Source organism: Lissotriton vulgaris, chromosome 6, assembly GCF_964263255.1.
Source record: "Lissotriton vulgaris chromosome 6, aLisVul1.2, whole genome shotgun sequence".
Lineage (NCBI taxonomy): Eukaryota > Metazoa > Chordata > Amphibia > Caudata > Salamandridae > Lissotriton > Lissotriton vulgaris.
In genome coordinates this window covers 720,734,115-720,756,178 of record NC_141694.1, presented here as the reverse complement: position 1 = coordinate 720,756,178, position 22,064 = coordinate 720,734,115, and the positions used below count along the sequence as shown (strand labels likewise).

Here is a 22,064-nt window from a genome sequence, read left to right as displayed (position 1 = left end):
GTTCTTTCCTATGAATTAGATTAAGACTTTTATTTAGATTAATGGTTTTCAGTCATTATAATATATTTGTATCAAACTTATTAAAATCACCACATCTTACTGTTTTTTGGTTTCCTTGAATAGAGTTCTTTATGATTGCTCAAGCTGCTTAGCAGTTGGGTCCCCTTGAAGGTCGCTTTGGTCAGACATTCCAATATCTAGAATTCTGACCCCCTTTGGAGCCTTAACGTCAACATGAATGCCGTCTGAGTTTACGACACTGACGCATTGTTTATTTTTTATATTGTTTGTCGAAATCCAAGTTCATTCCGTGAAATCATTTCCTTTTAGGATGGGCTTCTCGGTTTGATTTTTCAAGTTATAATTTTTTGGTTTTCTATTCATTTATTTCCCTAAGTAGGTTAAATGTTCGCTTCTAGAATGATAACATGCTAGTTCTGGGTTTTGATGTCAACAAACATATTAACTGATGCCACAATATGATTCAATTACTGGATTCCAAGGTTGTCCCTCCCTGAAATTCCTTCTAAGTCTGGACATGCACATCCAAAATACTAACTGCTTACTGAGACATCAGCCCATATGTCTGGGACATCACTAGGCTGATGTACCTTCCATTTTCAGGAGGCTCTGATGGTCAGGGCACATCGTTGTGGTTCTAGACTGTGGAAATAATGCTTACTCATGCTGCCCTTTTGAACTGGCTAATTGATGCAGCATCAATAAGATCACCACTTTTAGTAATTACTAATGGTCATCACTGAACCTACAGTTAAATTGCTTATGTGGACGACACATTGGAAATCGACTCATCAACATTTTATTGACCTTTATGTCCCTTAGATGAAAGGAATGAGCATTAAGGTTAACTTTTTTTGTTGTATTTACGTGCATTTTTTTGTTGAGTTGTGTCAATTTTTCTTATATGTCCCTCCTTTGCTACGCCGTAAGCAGACTCTTACATGTGGTTGTGCACTTGCAAAACTGTCGCTCACCCGATTTATGAGTGGTAGAGAGACAAAATATTGAAATTAAAATATCGATATACAATAATATCGATGTTTTAATTTCGATGGTATAGAATATCGATGTGCAATAATATTGATAGACAGAATATCGATATTAAGGTATGTATGTTACTAATATCGAAATTGTGTTTAGTGTTATGTATTTTATTATGTTGTTTATGTTTGTTAAACATGTTTTTTAATGTATGTTTAGAAATTAGTATCAGAGAGGGTTGTGGGTTTATAGGGGAATAGGGTGGGAAGTAATTTAATTATAATTAATTAATTAATATTTTTTTTAAAATGTTTTTGATTAATAAATAATTATAAATCAATAATTAATTGGCAATTATTTAATATTAATTAGTTAATTAAATTAATTAGAGTTAATGTAGTATTATTCATTATTTTTTGTTATTGCTAATTAATAATTAATTGGTAATGAATTATTATTAGGTGATTAAATGACTATTACATTTTTTATGTGATTTATTTATGTGTAGTGGGTTCCGTGTTTATAGGGGAATAGGGTGTGACATAATTAAATTAAATTAATTAAAGAGAATGTATTTATTTATTGGTATTTATTGTTAATTAATTGTTAATTAATTAATTAATTGGTCATTAGTTTTTTTAATTATTTCATAATATTAATTATAAATAATTTATTAATAAATTTGTTTATTCTTGTAAATATCTTGTTAATTAATTATTAATTGGTAATTAAATATTAATTGGTAATTAATGTGTTAATTAGTTAATTAATACTTACATCAATGTAAGAATATTATTTGTTATTAATTGATTAATTGATATTTATATTAACTGTGTTTTTTTGTATGTGTAGTGTGTTGTGTGTTAAAGGGGGAGTAGTGTGGGAAGTAATTTTTACCCCCATGCTATCCAACGCTTTCCCTACTGTTGCACCCTCTGGAGTGGGAATAGTAATTTTTACCCCTACGCTATCCAACGCTTTCCCTACTGTTGCACCCTCTGGAGTGGGAATAGTAATGTTTACCCCCTACCCTATCCAACGCTTTCCCTACTGCTGCACCCTTTGGAGTGGGAATAGTAATTTTTACCCCTACGCTATCCAACGCTTTCCCTACTGTTGCACCCTTTGGAGTGGGAATAGTAATTTTTACCCCTACGCTATCCAACGCTTTCCCTACTGTTGCACCCTTTGGAGTGGGAATAGTAATTTTTACCCCTACGCTATCCAACGCTTTCCCTACTGTTGCACCCTCTGGAGTGGGAATAGTAATTTTTACCCCTACGCTATCCAACGCTTTCCCTACTGTTGCACCCTTTGCAGTGGGAATAGTAATTTTTACCCCTAAGCTATTCAATGCTTTCCCTAGTGTTGCACTCTCTGGAGTGGGAATAGTAACTTTTACCCCTACGCTATCCAACGCTTTCCCTACTGTTGCACTCTCTGGAGTGGGAATAGCAATTTTTGCCCCACGCTATCCAACGCTTTCCCTACTGTTGCACCATCTGGAGTGGGAATAGTAATTTTTACCCCTACGCTATCCAACGCTTTCCCTACTGTTGCAATATGCGGAGTAAGTATATATATTAATTTATATGTAGAGTTTTTTTATTTATTTTAAATGTATATGTATTAGTTTTTATTTTTAAAATATGTTTTAATGTTTATATTTATCATTTATTAAATTATATGTATTTTTAAATTATTTTGACATTATTATTAATACATTTAAAAAAACGATATTTTTAACTACAATATTTTTGTACTACGATATTTTTTTTCTTTCGATATTTTTGTACTTACCTTTATGTAGATGGAACTCCGATATTTTTGATGTCGATATTTTTGTGTCGATATTTTTGTATGTCTATAATCTGTCTGTCGATATTATGTCATAGATTCTTATGAGTTTCAGAGATATCTTTATTCCTACTACTGTGTAAAACACTCATGAACATCATCAAACAGTGTATGTTTACTTTTTCAGCTCAGTTGCCATTCTATTAAGTGTTTACTCATCCATTGAAATACTACTCCCCTATTTTTTCTTTTTGGAAATTCTCCACCTTCATGTGTTTGGATGATGGGCATAAAATACTCAGCAGGATTGAAACATTGACAAAAACATAAGTATAAAAAATATCATTGTATTTCAACTTTTTGCATTTTAATACTTTATTGGAACAATGTTTTATAAATATACATGTTTGGCACCTATATCACTCACAATCTGTTCACATGAGCATTGAACATGTTTGATTTTTTTAAATGTGTTATCACTTCTAAATAAATGTTTCAAATCATCTACAGTGATGCTAAGACTTCCTGTATTAAGTAGTTTTGTTTGTTCTGCATTCTGATTATTTTGTAACTAGTAAATTGGTGTATCTTTCCTAAATTGGAGCAGGATCAGCTCCATCCTGATGGTTACAGGTATGCAGATAATGGGCACTTAGAAGGAGTAGGCCCTGCTGCGGTTATCCAAGAGCCAATGGAGATGGTGAGCTTGTCAGTCAGGTAGGCAAGAATGCTGATCATGGTGGCTTTGTAAAATATGCAGCTGGTTTTGAAGACAGTGGGGGTGTTCAAGGGAAGCAAGTGGAGTTGAATCCAAGTGACTCGCAAAGGGTAAAAATTGGGTTTCCAACCTGTTAAGGTTCACATCATTCAGCCAATTTGTGTTCAAATGTCATAATAGCTGGATACCAATGCCACAGATTGTATCACATGATTTGCTTCTTTTGCAACAAAACTCAACATAATCCTGTAAACCATGTGTCACAATCTGATCACACATTGCTGCATGACACACTGCACAATTAGGCTTCTTCCTTCTTTACTTGTAGCATAATTCTATAAGCTCTCCATCAAAAGTAGGTACTGCACTGCTGCATAATTCTAAGTGCCCTGCACTGCAATTGTTGTAGAGCAATCTGAAAGCGCTAGTTGTGTAATCCAGAACTGAGTATAGAAATCTCATATTTTCAGGTGAAATAGCAGGATGGTAAGTTATTACTGTTCCATATGAAACCATCCTGGAATGCTATGAACTACGCCTTCAGAGCATAATCCAACCATCTCTTATTTAGGAAACGGCTGAAAACAGAATTCTTGTAGCTGACATACTGTAGAAAAGATGAGATTACTAGGGTAGTCCATACTGATAAGGGGTATAAACCTTGCATTCAACTAGAGATTTTTTTTACAAATCTTTTTATTAAACAAGAACACCATAACCAATAAAAACATCAGGTGCGCAAATCTTGACAATATGATAGGGGCATTACTGTTGATCGTGCAAATAATCATTACAATATATATAATAATTGGGATCACAGGAATTCCAGCGTTGCATCATCTCTCAGTGTCATCGGGGCGTACATATTTCACCCCAGTGGCTATTCCAAGCCCCCAAAATCTTCCCCCATTTCTCAGGACAGCCCCTAGCCACATATACAGCCCTCTCTCGAAACATGCACCAGTCCAGATCCTGAACCCACTTGGCAGGCTGTGGTGATTGGTTGGCTCCCCACAATTGAGCAATGTTACGTTTTGCCACCATACACGCCAACGTCACCCATTGTTTCTGGTAGCCATTCAAATCAGTGGGTTCCAAATATTCAATATACATCTACGGGCTTCCGGTCGAATCACCATCCCCAGTACTTCTCCCATAACATCATGCACCCTCATCCAGTAGGTTTGTATCTCGTCACAGTGCCATAAAATGTGTATGATAGTGCCCACTTCACCACACCCCCACCTACAATCCCCACTAGTCACTCTACCCATCTTAACCTCAACTAGAGATTTTTAAACTCTCAACTAACCCCCACCATTGCTTTGCAGAGGCTATATGTCCACGTGCCATTTTATAACAACTCCAAATAAATAAATGTTTACCTGGCCAATAAGGTAGACCTTTCTTACGCCCCAACAATGACCCATCGAAAGACTAGATTGATGGCAATGACTAAAGTTTGTTTGGCACTGATCTTCTGCTTGGCGAGAGTGGTCAGGTTGGACATGGACTTCTGCTTGGCATCCTCATGGGACAATCAGTATACACACTGTGCTAGCTAGTACATTAGGTTAGCTATTATTAGGTGAGATTGTCTGTGGATGTGAGATGAGGAGTGGGGGGTTTACCATAGGATAGTTCGGTCTCACCGAAAATGAGACATTTTATGCACTTCTGCTTAGTGATCTGTAATTGTTGATAAATTACTGTATCTTAGAATAACAAAAAGGTCTCAACTGGCAAAACAACCTTCCTAACGATAATTGGGACATGCAAATGTGAACGTTAATAATATAACTAATAGCGAAAACCTTTGTCAGTATTCTAAATTGACTATTGTGACAATTAACATAAATATTTCTTGTGTTTTCCATTTGAAGGCTGGTTGTGATCCTTTCAGACTTAATGCACATGCCAATTTAGTATGCATGCAGCTCTAAAATCAGCCCTTCTAATGGTAGTCTGCTAATGGCTAGCGGTGCATTCAAGAAAATTTCATTATGAAGGTAGATGCATAATGTACAGACTGTGTGTGAGATATCTAATGCATTGATCATGAATGCATTGCCTATTTTTATGAATTACAGCAGATATTGTCCACATTTGTAATACAGTTCATACAATACGAAAGCTTATAACAGCAGAACTATTCATAATAGTCAGTACCAAAATAGATAAACCTATCTTTTAAGGAACCCACTACGAAAAGCAGCATGCCAATAGGCAGTGGTTTTTGTTTTGTCTCATAATGGTGGTATGCATTGCCCATTTTAAGGTAAAAATAGTTGGAAGCCAGCAATATTTATATTGCTGTTACTCTTAAGAACAAAATAAAGTTAGGTCCAGCAGGATCACAGACCCCATTTGCTCACGCATTGATTCCACGAGTTTAGCAACTGACATTTTATTTTCAAATAATGCTGTTAATAATCCACTACAGCTTTAGAATCATCTGAAGTAAAGAGGCCCGGACTGGCCGTAGTGGACACCGGGCAATCACCCGGTGCACCGCACAGGTGGGGTCTGGTTTTGGGCCCCTGGGGGCCGATTTTGTTACAGGGTCCTGTAACAAAATCGCGGACGAAACCGGTCCTGTCAAAGAGCTCGGCGTCGCCCCCAACCCCCCGGGGTGGGGGGGCAGGCACGGCCCATGCCGGTCGATATACTGGGGCGGTGACGTCAGGCAGGAGAGGGTCATGGTGGGGGGTTGTAAAATGCGGGATATGGACCATTAGAGGTAAGTACCGATAAAAATAAATAAAACGAATTTCGTTGCCCTCGCTGCATCACATTTGGCGATGCAGCGTGGGCAACGAAATTCGTTTTATTTATTTTTATTGGTACTTACCTCTAATGGTCCATATCCCGCATTTTACAACCCCCCACCCTGACCCTCCCCTGCCTGACGTCACCGCCCCAGTATAACGACCGGCACGGGCCGTGCCTGTGGGGGGGCATGGTGGACTGGGCTGCCGAGCACTTTGCCAGGGCCGGTTTTGGTTCCCAGTCCGGCCCTGGAAGTAAACACCGGCTCTCACGATTATATACCATAGAAATGTTTGACCTTTATAAAACTTTGAAAATCCGGCCAGACTCACGGTCCAACTACTGTAGCACTAGGTGTTCAATAACTGGACTCAGTGCATGACAATATTTTTGTATTATCTTTATCTTTGTAGTGTGAATTGTCACATTGTCCAACAACGAGACATTTGTCAACAACTTATTGATTAGCCACCAACTTAAATTGGTTAGAGGAAGAATTTAAATGAGAGAATATTGAAAGTCTGATACAATGTGGCTGAAAAGGAGGTAATTTCCTTTTTATTTAGTGTGAGCAGACCTGTTTGCTGAAATGGCTTATTTAGAACTTGGGAAAACCCCAAGTCTTTCACGAATTTACCCTTTATGTATGACATATCCTCAAAATAATGTGAGGAAATTCGACATATTGGTTTCCTGTGCAGAAATGAAACACATTAGAAACCCATTTAAATTAGTGCCTTGTAAAACCTGTAAGCTGGAACAGTTTCTTGCAAATATTATAAATAAGATTTTACTGTGTCCTTATATCACTCTTGGACAAAAAAAGGCACTGACCAAACAAAACGATTGACAAATCTATTATATAGACTCAGTGACAGTAGTTGAAACTCTTAATACTGAACGTTTAGTTTGAAACCTTCAGTCAGCAGGTACGCACTGTTAACACTAGAAAAATAATAAAAACATACAGTTTGTTCATTATTACTACATTCTAAATGTATCCTCATTAGGCTGAGTATATTTGAAAAGGATTCATCTTGCTTTTTAACATTTGCATTTGTAAAATGCATAAACGTAAAACACAATAGGCATGCAGTTATTAAAGGTGACACAACAGAACAATTATTGAACAAGTAAACAAGTGAAGATGAACACAACTTAGGAATAAATGTTCTCAATTATGGTACAACTTTTAAAACATATGACCCTTCTATACAGTCTCTCAATATATAATTTTCCATTTCAACTACTACAACTAACGTAGAAATCAGAAGCTCAATACACTACCCATACGTTACCTGAAAAATTCCTTCTTCTGATGGTCTAAGTGAATCCCATTCGGGAGAATCCAGAAATTGAAGTGGGAATATGTAATGCAGAAACTCTCCATCAACTGTCACTCTGATCCTAGCAAAACAAAGTAGTTAGGATTAGCAGTGTATCATGGGAACATGTAAATGACTTTGGTATAATTATATATGGTCTAACATTTCATTTAACACCCTTCAGAAATGATAATAGGTTATCTCGGCTTACACCTTGTACTTCTTTTAAGAAAGTCCTAAGCATCCAAACCAGGACATTTATTTAAGGAAGCAGCTGTAGGATAAAAAAAATCCTCAGCAAGCAAAGGGGTTGATTATGATGGCAATGAATCTGCATCCTCAGGGCCGGTGGAAGCCACCGTCGGCCCGGAGGATGCGGATTCACCGCCACGGTGACAGAAAACACCCACCGCCAGATTAGGATGGCGGTGGGATGGCGTTGGGAACAGCGGCGGCGTCTGCCGCTGATCCGCGGGATGATGAGCGCTATTTGGTGGCGGTGTCTGCAAGACACCGTCAGCCAAATTAGGATGTGTGGTGAGACATGCTTTTCCGCTGCAGCTTTTCCGCCATGGAAAAGCATGTGGAACTTTGCTTCTGGGGCCCCTTGCGGGCCCCCAGGGTGAAGGGGGGGTGGGGGTGCACATGGGGTGTACCTATGGTACCCCCCAGCATTTGCATGCACAAAGCGGCAGGCACCACGCGGTGCCTGCCGTTTTGTGCATGCAAATGGAAAGCATGCATATTTAACCTTGCGGCGGGTGCTGCTTAAAGCAGCACCCGCCGCAATGTTAAATATGCAGGATGTGACCGCCAGGGTGGCAATCACATCCTAATTCGCACAGAGGGACCGCCGCTGCCCCTGCGGACGGTCCCTCCACCTCGGGGGTGGCAGACGGACGCTGGTCCATCTGCCATCCTAATAGGCCCCTAAGTCTGGAAATCTTAGACCTTAAGATCCCTGGCATTTAAGATCTGTGTTGAGTATATCAGAACTACGCTGCCACTTACTGGCAAATTAGCCAGAAACTGGAATGCTATGGATAAGGATGCTTTCCTACAGTCACTTGCCAAGGATGTCCCTTCCTTGGATAACGACATAAATCTGTCAGTTGCCACGCTAACCAACTGGCTACAAGAGGCCAGTAACCTTCATGCTCCTTATAAAACAATCAGACTAGCACACTGTACGGACGCCAACAGATGGTTCTCAGCCGACTTGAAAAGCAGGAAACTGGCCCTTCGGCATCTTGAACGCCTGTGGCGCCGTGATTATGACACCGAGGGGAAAATTAAATATACTAGGGCAAGGAAGGAATACATGAATGCCATTTCTGCAGCGAAGACAGAGTATTTCTCTTCTCGTATCCTAGAATCAACAAACAAATCTAAAGATATCTTTTCGGTTTTTAATGAACTGACCAATTTGGAGAATGTTCGTCTTAAAGTAACTCCTACCCAGTGTTTGTGTGACTCATTCAACACTTACTTCAGTGACAAAATCAAGGATATAAAAGCTAGCATTACCCAATCAAAAACTCCAATCATGACTGGCATGGCAATCAAGACCGGTTCTGCCACTCTCACTAACTTTTTACCCATAACTCAGGACCAGCTTTCGGAGCTACTGACGAGAGTTAACTCTGGCTCCCCATTAGATATCTGCCCCCCCCACATCCTGAAAGAATGCTTCTCCGCCTACCCTACCCCTGTTCTTGCTTTCCTTAATGACTCTCTATTGTCGGGCATAGTCCCGTCTGCTTTCAAAGAAGCAACGGTCATACTCCTATTGAAAAAACCTGGGGCTGACCCGGCATGTAAGGCAAACTACAGGCCCATCTCGTTGTTGCCTTACCTGGCCAAAATTTTAGAGGCACACGTGGCGAAAATTCTCTCCAACTTTTTGGAGGAGTCCTCCTGCTTTGACCCCCATCAGACTGGATTTCGGCCTGCGCACTCTTTGGAGGCAGTAGTCACTGCGGTGTTGGACACTCTCCGAGATTGCGCAGACAGATGCTCTTTCACCAGGCACTGGTGCTCCTGGATCTGTCGGCGCCGTTCGACACGGTCGACCACAACATCTTGGTCGACCGTGTCGGACAGGCCGGCATACAGGGCACAGCGGCCTGTTGGTTGAGATCCTTCTTGGAGGACCGCTCACAAGCGGTACGCCTGGGGGACCTAACTGGCGTTAAACAACTTACCCCATGCGGAGTGCCACAGGGTTCCTCCTTGTCACCTCACCTCTTCAATATATATATATACTCCCCCTGATACAAACGTTGAGGGACAAACAGGTGAGAGTCTTTAACTACGCAGATGATCTGCAATTACTCTTCACCATTGATAACTCTGAAAAATCCGTCAGTCACTTCCAGTCAACCATGAGGTTTATTACATTCTGGATGGACCAAAATCAACTGAAATTGAACCCGGGGAAAACAGAACTGGTATTGATTGGGGACAGCGCTAAACACTGGGGCCCTCAATACTGGCCCTTAGACCTGGGTCAAGCCCCACAACCATCACCATCGGCTAAAACGCTGGGAATCATCATGGACAGTGACCTTTCATTAAAGGCACAAGTGGGCCAGGTGGTTTCCAAGTGTTTCTATCAGCTAAAAAGAATCAGGAATGTTCGGCGATTACTAACGCTAGAGGCCACTACCCAGGTTGTGATTGCCACTGTTCTGTCCCATCTGGATTACGTGAACGCCATCTATTTGGGTCTCCCAGTCTTTCTACTCAAGCGTCTCCAGATGGTACAGAACTATGCTGCCAGGATGATACTGAAGCAACCAAGGTGGCAAGCAGCGACCCCCCTTCTTACTAAACTGCACTGGCTCCAGATCACACAACGCTGTGCCTTCAAGGCAGGCTGCATGATTTTTAAATCACTGCATGGCAAAAGCCCCAAATTCATTAACCAAATAATCACCAGATATGTTCCCCCCCGCAACCTTCGCTCACTCCACCTAGGCCTTCTTCAGATCCCTCCGTTCAAGCTTAAACGTTCTGGTGGACGTAGGTTTGCAGCACTTGCCCCCCGCCTATGGAATACCTTGCCACTGGAAATTCGGCTCTGTCAAGATCTTCTACCTTTTCGGAAAGCACTGAAGACTTGGCTTTTCAGACAAGCTTTTTAAATCCTATTCTTTTACCTCTGTTGTGTCACTGTCAAACTCAGCGCCAAGAAACTAATCAGTGTTAGTGCGCTTAATAAATAATTTAATAACATAACATTAGAAATGCCTGCAAATCCTGGAGACAGGACAGAGGATGGGACACATGGTTCATGTGTTCCTCTGCACATTGCCATGCCTCTGTCCCGAACATGCACCCCTCAATAAATTCACATGCACCAATCATACTTCATTCCAACACAACTGAAGGAGCAATAGATACACTTTTACTTCAGAAGATATGTACTAAGTGTATCAGAATTTCTATGGTTTGTAATGTTCCCTTATGTGTCAATAGATTTTTATGAAATTTCCAACTCTAGGCAACAAAACAATTACTAGGGGGTTGTGATACCTATATCACAATGCCATGCTGCAGTTCCAAATACTGATTTTAATCTTTAACTTTTTGTTAGCATACACTCTTCCAACATTAACCCTTTCGATGCTGATGACGAGCTCAGCTCGTCATCACCCAAAGGTGTCGTGTGCTGATGACGAGCTGAGCTCGTCATGAATAGTGGCATCAGTGCATTTCCAGCACAGGGGGGGAAAACGCCCAGCAGCCATGTGGTTAAATCTGTACATATGTTTACATTAATAGTTGTAAAAATGTTTTCATTAATTATTAATATTTGTACTTTTTTATAGTGCCTTGCTTTCAATTCTTTGTCGAAATTCCTTTTGTGCAGTGTTCAGTCATACTTTTTGCTCCAAGGATGAACCTCATGCAACCTCCCATTATGTATCATAGCTTCAACTCCTCCATTACTCTCACCGACCACGCAGATCATGTGTTTACTTCTATGTAGCTCATTTTCCTTTTTAGGGGCTGATAACGATGCTGTAGGAAACGTCTCTGACCTTTAGTTGGAGCCGTTTATACTGCATCGTAATCTTTGGTGGCCACCAGCGGGGCCCCCATGGGTGCAAGGCCTAAGGGGGCACCTATGGTGCCCTCTGGTAATCCCTGCACCGGGTGGCAGGCACCTTGAGGTGCCTGCCACGGGTTCAAGGGATGAAAAGCACCTTTGCTCTTTACAAGAATGCATGCTCCCATTGTAAAGAACTGTTCGGTCACATCCTACATGCTGGTTTGGGCCCGCCGACAGGAGGTCGTCGGTCCCAGTTTGAGATCAAGCAGATGGACTCAGGTACGTCCGACATCGAAATCGGACCCTTAGTGTAGGGTCTAGATGGAATATGCTACTTACCAGTATGCATCTGTTCTTGGCATAGAGGGCTGCAGAGTGGTACATTATGAATAGATCGCCATCTGGTGTTGGGCTCGGATGATTGCACTTTGTTTTTCTCTTGGAGAGTCTTTTGTATCTTGGTGACTCCTCCCTTGGTTGGTAGTGCGCATGGGCATCGGCTCCATCCTTAGATTGTTTTGCCATAGTAGGGTTAGATGGAGTAGTATAGTAGAATACAGATAAGAGTGCCCATGTAAGTGTATCTAAATAAGATAATGTTGGAACAGACACAGGTTTCCGGGGAGGCTGGGAGGGCATGTACCACTCTGCAGCCCTCTATGCCAAGAACAAATGCATACTGGTAAGTAGCATATTCCGTTCGAGGCATATGGGCTGCAGATGGTACATTATGAATAGACTATACAGCAGTTCTCTCCCTAGCGGTGGTCGCCCGTGTCTGTTGCAACTGTCTGAAACAATGTTTTTAATACTGCTTGTCCCACTCTAGCTTGTTGTGTTGTGTGCACATCTACACAATAGTGCTTTGTGAAGGTGTGCGGTGTAACCCAGGTAGCTGCTCTGCATATGTCATCTAGTGGAATGTTTCCCAGAAATGCCATAGATGCTCCTAGTTTATGTGTAGAGTGAGCTCTAGGAGGAACAGTTAATGTTCTCTTTGCCTTTAAGTAGCATATTTGAATGCATTTTACAATCCATCTGGCAATGCCCGCTTTGGAGATGGGATTGCCTTTATGTGTAGGAGAAAACGCAACAAATAGCTGTTTTGTCTTTCTGAAAGTTTGTGTTCTTTCTATATAGTACAATATGGCCCTTCTAACGTCCAGTGTATGTAGGGCTCTTTCAGCTACTGTTTGTGGTTTTGGAAAGAAAACCGGTAATTCCACTGACTGATTGATGTGGAATGCTGAAATAACCTTCGGTAAGAATTTTGGGTTTGTTCTAAGAACCACTTTATTTTGGTGTAGCTGCATAAATGGTTCTTGAATCGTAAAAGCCTGCAGCTCACTTACTCTTCTAAGTGACGTGATAGCTATGAGGAAGGCCACCTTCCATGTGAGGAATTGTATTTCACACCTATGCATAGGTTCAAAGGGTGGCCCCATTAGTCTGGTAAGCACTATGTTGAGATTCCAGACTGGGGAAGGTGGTCTTCTTGGTGGAATGACTCTTTTGAGTCCTTCCATGAAAGCTTTAATTGCTGGTACTTTAAACAGTGACAGATGTTGCCTGTTTTGTAGGTACGCCGCTATGGCTGCGAGATGAACTCTGATAGAGGTATATGCTAGGTTACATTGCTGTAGGTGTAATAAATAGCAAATGATTTGTTTAGTGGATACGTCCAGAGGGTTGATGTGCTTACTGTTACAGTGTATAGCAAACCTCTTCCATTTTGCTGCATAGCATGCTCTGGTGGTAGGAAGTCTTGCTTGTTTAATGATTTCCATGCATTCTGGTGGTAAATCTAAATACCCAAACTCTATGACCTCAGGAGCCAGATCGCTAGGTTCAGTTGTTTGGGATCTGGGTGCATTATTTCTCCATGGTTCTGTGTAAGATGCATGGGTAATAACCTTAGCTTTTGATGTGGTACTTGTGAGAGTTGTAGCAGCGTGGTGAACCACGGCTGTCTTGCCCACGTGGGTGCCACTAGTATCATTGTCATTGAGTGTTGCTGTAGTTTCCGAACCAGTAATGGAATTAGTGGTAGAGGAGGGAACGCGTAAGCAAATTTGTTGGACCAATTTATCCACAGTGCATTGCCCTGGGACCTTTGGTGTGGGTACCTGGATGCGAATTCTTTGCATTTTGCGTTCTGATGATTGGCAAACAGATCTATCTCTGGTTGCCCCCATTTTTGGAAGAATGGCTGTAGTATTTGGTCGTGCAGCTCCCATTCGTGTACTTGTTCTGACTGTCTGCTTAGGATGTCTGCTATTTGATTTTGAACTCCTGGTAGGTGTTCCGCTAACAGGTAGATCTTTTGAGGAATGGCCCATCTCCATATGTCCTGTGCTAGTCTGGACAGTTGGAGAGAGTGTGTCCCCCCCTGTTTTTGAATATAATACATTGCAGTCATGTTGTCTGTTCTGATCAGGACTGCTTTTCCTGCTATTTGTATTAGGAAAGCTTTTAGTGCTAGAAATATTGCTAATAGTTCTAGGTAGTTGATGTGCAGTTTCTTTTGCTGCACACTCCACTTCCCCTGTACTGTGTATCTGTCCATATGCGCTCCCCATCCGGAGAGCGATGCGTCCGCTGTTATCGTCACTTGTGGAATTGGCTCTAGGAACGACCGTCCCTTGGAAATGTTTTCTGTGTTCCACCACTTCAGAGAGCGATGCGTCCGGTCGTTTACCAACACCAGATCCGTAATCTGACCTTGAGCCTGATTCCACTGTGTCGCTAGACACTCTTGTAGTGGGCGCATTTGTAGTCTGGCATGTGGTATTAGCTGTATGCAGGAGGACATCATGCCTAATAGTTGCATAAACACTCGTGCTGGTAGTAAGTGTTGTGGTTGAAATCTTTGTATTAACCCGACCATTGTCTGTACTCTGATTGGGTTGGGGTATGCTATTGCCTTCTCTGTGTCTACTGTAGCCCCCAGGTATTGCTGAATCTGGTTTGGTTGCAGGTGTGATTTTTTGTAGTTCACCGTGAACCCTAGGTGGTGCAGCAATTGGATTGTCTTCTGTGTGTTGTGAAGACATTCTTTCTTTGACTTGGCCTTTATTAGCCAATCGTCCAAGTATGGGAAGACATGTATTTGTTGTCTTCTTAGGTGTGCTGCCACCACAGCTAGACATTTTGTGAAAACTCTTGGTGCTGTTGTGACACCGAACGGAAGGACTTTGAACTGATAGTGTTGTCCTTCTAACACAAACCTTAGGTATTTCCTGTGGGCTTTGTGAATTGGGATATGAAAGTAAGCGTCTTTTAGATCCAGTGTAGAAAGAAAGTCCCCTTTCTTCAGTAAAGGGAGTACTTGTTGGAGCGTGACCATGTGGAAATGCTCCGAATTTATGTACGCATTGAGAGGTCTGAGGTCTAATATCGGTCTTAGGGACCCGTCCTTTTTGGGGATCAGGAAGTATAGAGAGTATACTCCCGTTCCTTGTTGATCCTTTGGGACCTTCTCTATTGCATGCTTTTGTAGAAGTGCTAGAACTTCTTCTCTTAACAATGTTAGATGATCTTGACTCATTGGACGCTGTTTGGGGGGGATGTTTGGTGGGGTAGCTGTGAGTTCTAGGCAATAACCATGTTGGATAATTTGTCTCACCCACTTGTCTGACGTGATGTTTTCCCAGACAGGTAGGAACTGTGATAGACGTCCCCCGACCGGTGTTATGTGGTCTGGGGGAAGTTCTATGAAGTCACTGTTTTGGTGTTGAGGCGTTGCGGTTGTTATTATTTCCGCGGCCTCTACCCTTATTGTTGTTACCTCTGTAACTGCCTCTTGAATTACCTCTGGGTGATGTTGGTGTGAAAGATGTGGATTGCTGATTTGTTCCTGTGTTCTTTGAGCCCCCTCTATAGGTGGATCTACGAAAGGAACCTCTGTGTGTTGGCTGTTGCAATGCTCCCATTGACTTAGCCGTTTCCGTATCTTTCTTCATTTTTTCTAATGCCTCGTCTGTGCTTGAACCAAACAATGTTTTCTGATCAAATGGTTTGTTCAATAGGGCTGTTTGCACTTCTTGTTTGAATCCAGAGATTCTAAGCCATGCATGCCTTCTTAGCATGACACTGGTATTAATAGACCTTGCTGCAGTGTCTGCTGCGTCTAATGCACACTTAATGGAAGTATTGGTTATTATTTTACCTTCCTGTATTAATTGATCTGCCTTTTTCTGGTGTTCCTTTGGGAGATGTATGAGAAGTTTTTCTAACTCATCATAATGTGCCCTGTCGTAACGTGCGAGTAGTGCTTGTGTATTTGCTATACGCCAGCTATTCGCTGCCTGTGATGCTACTCTTTTGCCTGATGCATCTATTAACTTCGACTCTTTATCTGGTGGAGGTGCCTCTCCTGTAGATAGTGAGTTTGCTCTTTTGCGAGCGTTTGAGACCACCAGCGAGTCTAGGGGTACATGTCCTCTAATAAAAATTGGGTCCTTTGGAGCCGCTTTGTATTTTTTATCAATTCTGGGGTTTAACACCCTGGCTCTCACTGGGTTTTCGAAAATTTCCTCTGTGTGACTAAGAAGACCCTTTAACATAGGAAGAGTACCTGATGTTCTCTGTGCATTAGGTAGAGTCTCTAACAAGAAATCTTCTATTTGAGGTTCTGTGTGCATATCTAGCTTGTGATATTTTGCTGCCCTATTAATGAGCTGCACAAATCCTGTGTTATCATCAGGTGGTGAAGGCTTTGAGGGATATAGCTGTGGGTCGTTGTCCTCATCTGACCCTAATTCATAGTTTTCCCATGGGTCCTCCTCATCTGGGATAGTTTCGTCATCCCCTTGAGGTTCTCCCTCCCCTAGATCACTGTCTACATCTGACTGAGGTGTAGCTGGTCTTGGTGTGGAAGGTGTAGGAACATTTGTCTTATTGTGAGGAATAGGAGAAGAGGGTGTGACTCTTGGACGAGGAGAAGCAGGAGGAGTTATATTTGTCCCCATTGTTCTCTTTTTTGGAGGAAGAGGTTTATCTTCTGACTGTTCACTCTTTCTCTTCTTTGTGACCACTTTCCCAGTTTGTGGATCAATAAACAAGATCTTTTGTTTGGGATCTGTCTGTTGCTCCTGAATCGGTACCGAAGGTCCTGGTTCCGAGAGGTGCTTTTGTTTTCGATCGTCAGATCTTGTTGTTTTCGGCACCGAATGTTTGCTCGATTCCGACTTTCTCGGTATCGAGTGTCTCTTGGGCGATAAGTCATATTTGTGTTTCGACATGGAATGTCTCGATACCGAGCTTTCCTTTGCATGTAGCCTCGGTGTCGAAGTCGATGTCGCCCTTTTGTCGGATCCGACATGGTGGGAGTCCGAGTGTTTCGGTTTCATTTTCGGTTTCGTTGCCGGGCCCGAAGGCGGGGCGTCGGAAACTTTTTTCAGCGGTTTGACCGGGCCCGAGGGCGGGGTCGTTACCGCACGGGGTCGGTTTTTCGGTAAGGGGACGTCGTCACTCACGGTTTGTTGATCGATGAGTTCCTCGGTCTCCGACTGGTCCCCTTCCGACCCCGACTGTTCTTCTTCTTCTTCCTCGATTTGGTCGTCTCCGAACAACTCCGGGATCGCTTCCGCCTGCATTCTGGAAACCTCGTGTCTTCTAGCTCGACGATTCCTAATCGTTAGCTTGGAGGAGAATGCTGCGCAGGCTTTGCAGTCCCTGGATTCGTGTTCAGGCGATAGACAGAGGTTGCACACCTCGTGTAGGTCCTTGTGTGGGAACTTAGCACCACACTTTGGACATTTTTTGAATGGAGTTCTTTCCATGGACCCCGGGCTTGACTGCGTCGAAAAAGGCCTCCTGTTCTTCGACGTAGATTCAAGTTTTTCTCTTCGATTTTTTATTTGCAACGCGTCGGAATGGAAAATGAACGCGTTCGATAACAATACCGTCGAATTGGAAAGGGAATACGCGTCGATAAATCACTTTCTTCTGAAGTTGATCTGGAGCGTCTCGATCCTCATCCGAACCCGATGGCGGAAAAAAACAATCTAAGGATGGAGCCGATGCCCATGCGCACTACCAACCAAGGGAGGAGTCACCAAGATACAAAAGACTCTCCAAGAGAAAAACAAAGTGCAATCATCCGAGCCCAACACCAGATGGCGATCTATTCATAATGTACCATCTGCAGCCCATATGCCTCGAACAGATAGATTACATTTTTTAGGGTCTGATTCAATGATTTGTTTTCCATAGAAGGTGCTTTCACATAAAATACTACATTGTACAATTTCAAAAAGCTTTATTAAAACCAAGGTCCGAGTTAGTTTTTTTGTTAAGTGGCTGGGTTCAGCCCAGGTGCTTTCAAATCATTTAATAATAAGTAACAGCTTAGTCAAATCGAGTTGAGACAATCTTAAGGGCTGAGGTGGTTTGATTTTCATATTGTATAATGTGTCCATGAGAAAAAACCTTTGCAACGCAGTCATTACATCGCACTACCTTTACATAGCAGTCATTACATCGCAACATTCTTTACATCGCATGTCATTACAACGCAGCCATTACATTGCATGTCACTACAACGCTTGTCATTTCAATGCATGCCACTATAACGCAGGCATTACATCGCAAGTCAGTACAACGCATACCATTACAACGCATAGTACCCCTACACTATCTGACACTTACCCTACTGTTGCACTCACTGGTGTTAGAATAGTAATTTTTACCCCTACACTATCCAACAATTACCCTACTGTTGCACTCACTGGAGTTAAAATAGTAATTTACCCCTACACTATCCAACACTTACCCTACTGTTGCACTCACTGGAGTTAGAATAGTAAGTATTACCCCTATACTATCCAACACTTACCTTAAAAGCAATGTAATGGTATGTATTGTAATGGTATGCGTTCTAAAGGTATAATGCCATGTAATGGAATGCGTTGTAAAGGTGGCTTCTGAAAATGCGATGTAATAACATGCTATGTAAAAGAATGCGTTGTAAAGGATGTTGCGATGTAAAAAGTGCGTTGTAAAGGCATGCATTTTAAATGTATGCGTTGTAACATCATACATTCGTGTTAGTGCAGAGGAAGGCATCACAGTGGAGCAATCAGCACTCATTTTAATTCAATTAGCTGTAATCTACAAACACAAATATTAAGCCTGCATGTATAGCATATCCTGTTAGCAGTCCTGGCTCAGTGTTTCTGTGGACCATAAACCTGACACTTGGCTCCTTGATGCTCTAAATCTGACATTAACCTGCTTGTATCCATTAAAAGTAATGTGGCTCTACCTGTGCTAAGTTTTGGAGATATACTGATTTGCTTAAACTCATTGTCAATCCGCACCCACAAAAAGGTGACAGAGATATTGTGCTTGCATGTGACTGAAAAGAAAGTAAGCTTAATTCACTGATCATTCAACCATGTAACTTTGCCATCATGAGCTCCATAAAAGCGTATATAAACAATACCCATGATGCCCCCCTGACTAAGGGTCTGATTACAATGTTGCTCGGAAAGCATTCCAACCGAATCGATCTCGGAGTTGTTTCCGACCGAATGGGTGAATCCAACTGACAGATTACAATGCTTCCGAATACGATTTGGTCAGACTCCCATTGAATTCAATGGGAGCCTGTGTTCTGACCGAATACACAAGCCCCCATTGAAGAAAGAGGTGTCTGGGGAACATTGTGCACCCTGTGGCGGACACCCCTTGGTGCCTGCCAAACTGTGCATGGTTGGAAAGAGGGGGTCCCTTGTGTACCCCACGGGACACATCCGGAAGGCTTCGAGTGATGGAGGGCCTGCTATGGGCCCCTAAAGTCAGATTCCGACAGCTGATCCATGTCGGAACAACTGATTCGGAAAAAGCTGTCTGAATCCAACATAGTATTTGCTCGATCGGAAACCCAATCCATAGACCTGTACGAGTTGGCTCAGAAAAACTCCATTACCCTGAATGTCATTCGGAACCGAGTCGGACCCGACTCGAAAAGTCCGTACGCCATCCAACTATCGTAATTGGTCATTCGGAAAGATGGATTCCAAATCGGATTCGGCAGACACGACTCCCATTCAGAGCCTTTCCGACTGACATCGTAATAAGCCCCTTAAAAGTGGAAGAAAGAAACAGTTGTCTAATTTGTCATGCTGGATGATTTTGACACTTGGAGACTTATAAACATTTGTGGTCTTACCCTGCCCTATCAAGAGACCGCCCTTGTAGTCTGTGACTTTTGGGGGCCAGTTCTGGAAGCCTCAGATCCTGGGTCAGGGGAGATGTTTGGGGAGTACACAGGTTGTAATGCAAGCAGAAGCTGTGGGAGAAAGTTAATTAGCAAATTCATTGTGGTGCATGGAATCTCATGTGCCAAGCAATATAGTTTTGAACATGAGTCCTGTGGAAATAACCAATACTTTAGCTACACACATGCCACTTCGCTTGTGAATCAGCCGGTTTAACAGCAACTTGCATTGCTATTGAGGTTAACCAACAGATGAGGGGTCTAATGGGTTAGTTGGACATAGGGGATAGGACACTGCCTGGTCTTTAAATATTGATTCCCTAGGACCCTCTTCTGTTAAAGGTTTTGTATTAGTCTAATGGGTTACCTCTCAACAGTACCCCACTTTACAGATTTAGAAGTGTGTACTGGGGGCCGTGGGAAGGGGTTAATTGCAACACAATGGAGTACACTTGAACTTAAGTAAGATTTGACCTGTCTTTATTGGTGTGTTCGAGTGGGGATTTAGAAAGAGCTGACGAGACACCTCTTTCAATACCACTACCTCATAACACAGGTAATAATTAATCTATCTTCTCACAACCCAGTAATTCCTTCCTACTCTCACTCTTAGACTCTATCTTTGCCTTTGATCCTGTGCAGAGAGTTGCTGATTTTTGGCTAGGTTCATGCTATACGATACCACATACGTACGTACATGCATGCATAACTGAAGAAGGAAAGGATGAAGCAGTTGTGTGTGGATTTTAGGTTATATGTATTTTACTCATGGGGCTGTGACAACATAATAAATATTACTTAGATGTTAGAATGCTTGTGACTGAAGTCAATGTCCGAGAGGATGGCATTGCCATTCAGGATCGATGATGAAAAAAAGTCAGTAGAGCACAGACTAGAAGAAATGTTTCTGGTGATTCTGAAGGTGTGATATATTACACAAATGGTGTAAATATCAGTAACATTGTGGTAATTAGCAGTCAGGAAGGTAAAATGGGTAATGGGTACTATCCCACTGGAAGTGTTGTCTGGTAACTATCTGCGTTGGCAAATTTCCTTTTTGTATTTTTTTAACTTTCTTTCTGTAAAGTGAACATACTATGCCGCATGTTCTTTAGTGAATGTTCTCTAACTCACACTTGTGGCATAATGGCAGAGCTTTAAAAAGATAAAAGACTGGTATGTTAAGATTTCAGTTTGAGCAATTGAGGCTCTGCCAACTGAGGAGGATTGTGCAGTTGATGTGTATGAGATATATAAAACTGCAGAAGGCTAAGTAACATCAGCAGGTCTGTGAATAGTTCACTGACTCTTAGGGCCCAATTACGATGCGGTTAGGAAAGCATTCCCACCTAGGGCCTGATTACGATGCGGTTAGGAAGGCCTCCTATCGGCATTTGCTGCTTTTAAATCGGACCGGGAACGTGTCTTCCCGACCGAGGGCCACATTACGATGCGGTTAGGAACATAGGCTCCCATAGAAGTCAATGGGAGTCCATCCAAATCGAATCTGAAAGCACCCGGATTCATCATAATCGGTTGATCGGACTCTCCCAATCCGAGTCGGTCGGAAACCATTTTCCACCCCCCGATTCAATGAGGAAGATTTCCCAACTGCATTGTAATCGGGCCCTTAGAGTGAAACTGGAGTGGCCTGTTGTAAAACTACATTTTTGAGTAAGTTTACGACTTTTCAGTATTCACAAACTGCACTTTTGTAGTAGCTTACACTTTTGTAGTAGGTCCAGCACTACACATGGCCAACCACAGGCACTGTAACACCCTCCCATAGAAAATAATGGAGGTAGGGACTTAAAATAAAACCCAACTGGAAATATGTTAAATTAAATTAAATTATTTAAAATTGTTAGAAATATAAATAAATATTTAACAAAATATATAAACAGTACAAATTTAATTATAAAATATTTTTACTAACCCACTTCAGCTTCAAAAAGTTATGTAGTAATTATAACATTTAATATATTTTGTATTTGAAAAATAATTTAACAATAATAACATTAAATAGGTTAATATATATTTTCTATTTAAATAATACATTGTAATGTAACTAATAAATAGAAAGTGGACTGATGCACCAAATAGCCAATATTGTGAGAAGGAAAAGAAATACTACTCTGCGTGGAGCGAAAGCCCACTCTATGAATACTTTTA

The 22,064-nt window shown here is 41.8% G+C and overlaps 1 protein-coding gene across 1 annotated transcript in view; it reads right to left on the bottom strand.

The window, feature by feature from the left end:
- Window positions 1-22,064, bottom strand: part of POPDC3 (popeye domain cAMP effector 3) — a 223,799-nt gene that overhangs the window by 26,691 nt on the left and 175,044 nt on the right. Inside the window, exon 3 of the mRNA XM_086926707.1 lies at window positions 7,585-7,693. Within this exon, the coding sequence (XP_086782833.1) occupies window positions 7,585-7,693 (109 nt within the window). The remainder of the gene's footprint in view (window positions 1-7,584; window positions 7,694-22,064) is intronic.